The sequence below is a fragment of the Salmo salar genome, unplaced genomic scaffold, assembly GCF_905237065.1.
Source record: "Salmo salar unplaced genomic scaffold, Ssal_v3.1, whole genome shotgun sequence".
Lineage (NCBI taxonomy): Eukaryota > Metazoa > Chordata > Actinopteri > Salmoniformes > Salmonidae > Salmo > Salmo salar.
This window is the reverse complement of record NW_025550834.1, coordinates 8,446-12,500: the sequence shown is the minus strand read 5'-3', so window position 1 is coordinate 12,500 and position 4,055 is coordinate 8,446. Positions and strand designations below refer to the sequence as shown.

At 46.9% G+C, this 4,055-nt stretch overlaps 1 protein-coding gene across 1 annotated transcript in view; it reads left to right on the top strand.

Annotated features, from left to right (window-relative positions):
* The window catches only part of LOC123740029 (conserved oligomeric Golgi complex subunit 6), a gene marked incomplete at both ends in the record, with an annotated part of 12,720 nt that extends 9,785 nt beyond the window's left edge, over nucleotides 1–2,935 (top strand). The window contains 1 exon segment of the mRNA XM_045713961.1: nucleotides 2,864–2,935. Coding sequence (XP_045569917.1) covers nucleotides 2,864–2,935 — 72 coding nt within the window.
* Between the last annotated feature and the right edge of the window lie 1,120 nt (nucleotides 2,936–4,055).

The following is a 4,055-nucleotide window of genomic DNA, read 5'->3' as shown; positions in this document are numbered from 1 at the left end:
CAGTAGCCATAGTAACATTAAATACATGATGTATTCTGTTCCAGAACAGTAGCCATAGTAACATTAAATACATGATGTATTCTGTTCCAGAACAGTAGCCATAGTAACATTAAATACATGATGTATTCTGTTCCAGAACAGTAGCCATAGTAACAGTAAATACATTATGTATTCTGTTCCAGAACAGTAGCCATAGTAACAGTAAATACATGATGTATTCTGTTCCAGAACAGTAGCCATAGTAACAGTAAATACATTATGTATTCTGTTCCAGAACAGTAGCCATAGTAACAGTAAATACATGATGTATTCTGTTCCAGAACAGTAGCCATAGTAACATTAAATACATTATGTAAGCACAACTAATTTAAGTCATGTGGTGGTGAACACGGTAACTCTAGACATGATACTGTTTGAAATAGTCCACAGTCCAGGTCAGACTACAGCCCAGGTCAGACTACAGCCCAGGTCAGACTACAGCCCAGGTCAGACTACAGCCCAGGTCAGACTACAGCCCAGGTCAGACCACAGCCCAGGTCAGACCACAGCCCAGGTCAGACCACAGCCCAGGTCAGACTACTGCCCAGGTCAGACTACTGCCCAGGTCAGACTACTGCCCAGGTCAGACTACAGCCCAGGTCAGACTACAGCCCAGGTCAGACTACAGCCCAGGTCAGACTACTGCCCAGGTCAGACCACAGCCCAGGTCAGACCACAGCCCAGGTCAGACTACAGCCCAGGTCAGACCACAGCCCAGGTCAGACCACAGCCCAGGTCAGACTACTGCCCAGGTCAGACTACTGCCCAGGTCAGACTACAGCCCAGGTCAGACTACAGCCCAGGTCAGACTACAGCCCAGGTCAGACTACAGCCCAGGTCAGACTACTGCCCAGGTCAGACTACTGCCCAGGTCAGACCACAGCCCAGGTCAGACCACAGCCCAGGTCAGACTACAGCCCAGGTCAGACCACAGCCCAGGTCAGACCACAGCCCAGGTCAGACCACAGCCCAGGTCAGACTACTGCCCAGGTCAGACCACAGCCCAGGTCAGACTACAGCCCAGGTCAGACTACAGCCCAGGTCAGACTACTGCCCAGGTCAGACTGCAGCCCAGGTCAGACCGCAGCCCAGGTCAGACCGCAGCCCAGGTCAGTCCATTGTCATGAAGCTGTGAATGGAGTCCATTTTGAAGGGGGTTCTATTGTGTTGTGTTCTATACTTAGTATTGGAGTAGATAGGATTTCTTACGGTCTCTGTCAGACAAAGGACAATCATACTGTAGTGAGAGTCACGTGTATGTCAGGAGTAGAATTAAACATTAAGGCCAGAGGGGGTGTGGTATATGGCCAATATACCACGGCTAAGGGCTATTCTCTGCACGAAGCAACGCGGAGTACAGCCTGAATACAGCCCTTAGCCGTGGTACATTGGCCCTATACCACAAACCCCCGAGGTGCCGTATTGCTGCTATAAACTGCTTACCAACGTAATTAGAGCAGTAAAAATAAATGTTTTGTCATAGCCGTGGTATACAGTCTGATATACCACGGCTGTTAGCCAATCAGCATTCAGGGTTTGAACCACCCAGTTAATAAATACTTGTATTCTGTGTGCATATATCCCCTGGTCAACAGTAGTGCACTACATAGGGAATAGGGCTCTGGTCAACAGTAGTGCTCTATATAGGGCTCTGGTCTAAAGTAGTGCACTACATAGGGAATAGGACTCTGGTCAACAGTAGTGCACGATATAGGGCTCTGGTCTAAAGTAGTGCACTACATAGGGAATAGGACTCTGGTCTAAAGTAGTGCACTATATAGGGAATAGGGCTCTGGTCTAAAGTAGTACACTATATAGGGCTCTGGTCTAAAGTAGTGCACTATATAGGGAATAGGGCTCTGGTCTAAAGTAGTGCACTATATAGGGCTCTGGTCTAAAGTAGTGCACTATATAGGGAATAGGACTCTGGTCTAAACTAGTGCACTATATAGGAATAGGACTCTGGTCTAAACTAGTGCTCTATATAGGGCACAGGGTGCCATTTGGGATGCAGTCTGTCTTCAAGAGGTATAGAATATTATTCTGTGTTTCAGATGAGGTGTGTCTGTTGTTGATGGTGGAGCACTGAGAGTCCCACTCTATCCCTCGTTAGAAGGACTTTATAATGCTGTTCAATTAGCCACGAGTGCCATTCATCTACAATAGTGACTGAGATAGACATTGTACTAGAAACAGTATGTATTGTGTTAGTAGCCAGCCTGTCTGACTCTCTGTTTCCCTCCTCTCCCATCCTACTGTCCTCTCCTCCTCCTCTCCCATCCTCTCCTTCTCTCCTCTCCCATCCTACTGTCCTCTCCTCCTCCTCTCCCATTCTCTCCTCTCCCATCCTACCATCCTCTCCTTCTCTTCTCTCCTCTCCCATCCTACTGTCCTCTCCTCCTTCTCTCCCATCCTACTGTCCTCTCCCATCCTCTCCTTCTCTCCTCTCCTCTCCCATCCCACCATCCGTTACTCCTCTCCTCCTCCTCTCCCATCCTTTCCTTCTCTCCTCTCCTCTCCCATCCTACCATCCGTTACTCCTCTCCTCCTCTCCCATCCTCTCCTTCTCTCCTCTCCCATCCTATCGTCCTCTCCTCCTTCTCTCCTCTCCTTATCTCCCATCCTCCTCTCCTCTCCCATCCTACTGTCCTCTCCTCCTTCTCTCCTCTCCTTATCTCCCATCCTACCATCCTCTCCTCCTTCTCTCCTCTCCTACTCTCCCATCCTACCATCCTCTCCTCCTTCTCTCCTCTCCTACTCTCCCATCCTACCATCCGCTACTCCTCCTCTCCTCTGTTTCTCCCCTCTTGCTCCTCCTCTCCAGATTGAAGCTCACCTGGACACTCTGATCAACGAACAGGCTTCGTTCGTTCTGACCCGTGCTGGACTGAGCTACACCTACAGCTGTGTACAGCAGCACAGCCCAGAACAGGTCAGACTCACACACACACCACACCACACCACACACACACACACACCACACCACACCACACACAGTAATAAATACCAGTACTATATAACAGTAGTATAGCAGCACAGCCCAGAACAGGTCAGACTCACACACACCACACCACACCCCACACCACACCACACCCCACACCACACCACACACACAGTAATAAATACCAGTAATATACACTGCTCAAAAAAAATAAAGGGAACACTAAAATAACACATCCTAGATCTGAATGAAGAAATAATCTTATTAAATACTTTATTCTTTACATAGTTGAACCTAGATTAGCTCCAAACCAAACTAAGATTAATTTATTTCAATTTTATTGAACCTTTATTTAACCCAAGGCAAGTCAGTTAAGAACAAATTCTAATTTAAATTGACGGCGAAACCCTCCCATAACCCGGACGACGCTGGGCAAATTGTGCGCCGCTCTATGAGACTCCGATCACCGCCGGTTGTGATACAGCCCGGGAACGAACCAGGGTCTGTCGTGACGCCTCTGGCAATGCAGTGCCTTAGACCGCTGTGGCACTCGTGAGGCCTAATTTAACCCACCCATAGTGAGCAATATGTTGAAAAATAATATTGCAGTGTCAAATCAGAATACATGTAGAATCATATCTACAGTTGAAGTCAGAAGTTTACATACACCTTCGCCAAATACATTTAAACTCAGTTTTTCACAATTCCTGACATTTAATCCTAGTAAAAATTCCCTGTCTTAGATCAGTTAGGATCACCACTTTATTTTAATAATGCGAAATGTCATAATAATAGTAGAGTGTGATTTATTTCAGCTTTTATTTCTTTCATCACATTCCCAGTGGGTCAGAAGTTTACATACACTCAATTAGTATTTGGTAGCGTTGCCATTTTGCCATAACTTTGGAAGCATGCTTGGGGTCATTGTCCATTGTGAAGACCCATTTGCGACCAAGCTTTAACTTCCTGACTGATATCTTGAGATGTTGCTTCAATATATCCACACAATTTTCCTACCTCGTGATACCATCTAGTTTGTGAAGTACACCAGTCCTTCCTGCAGAAAAGCACCCCA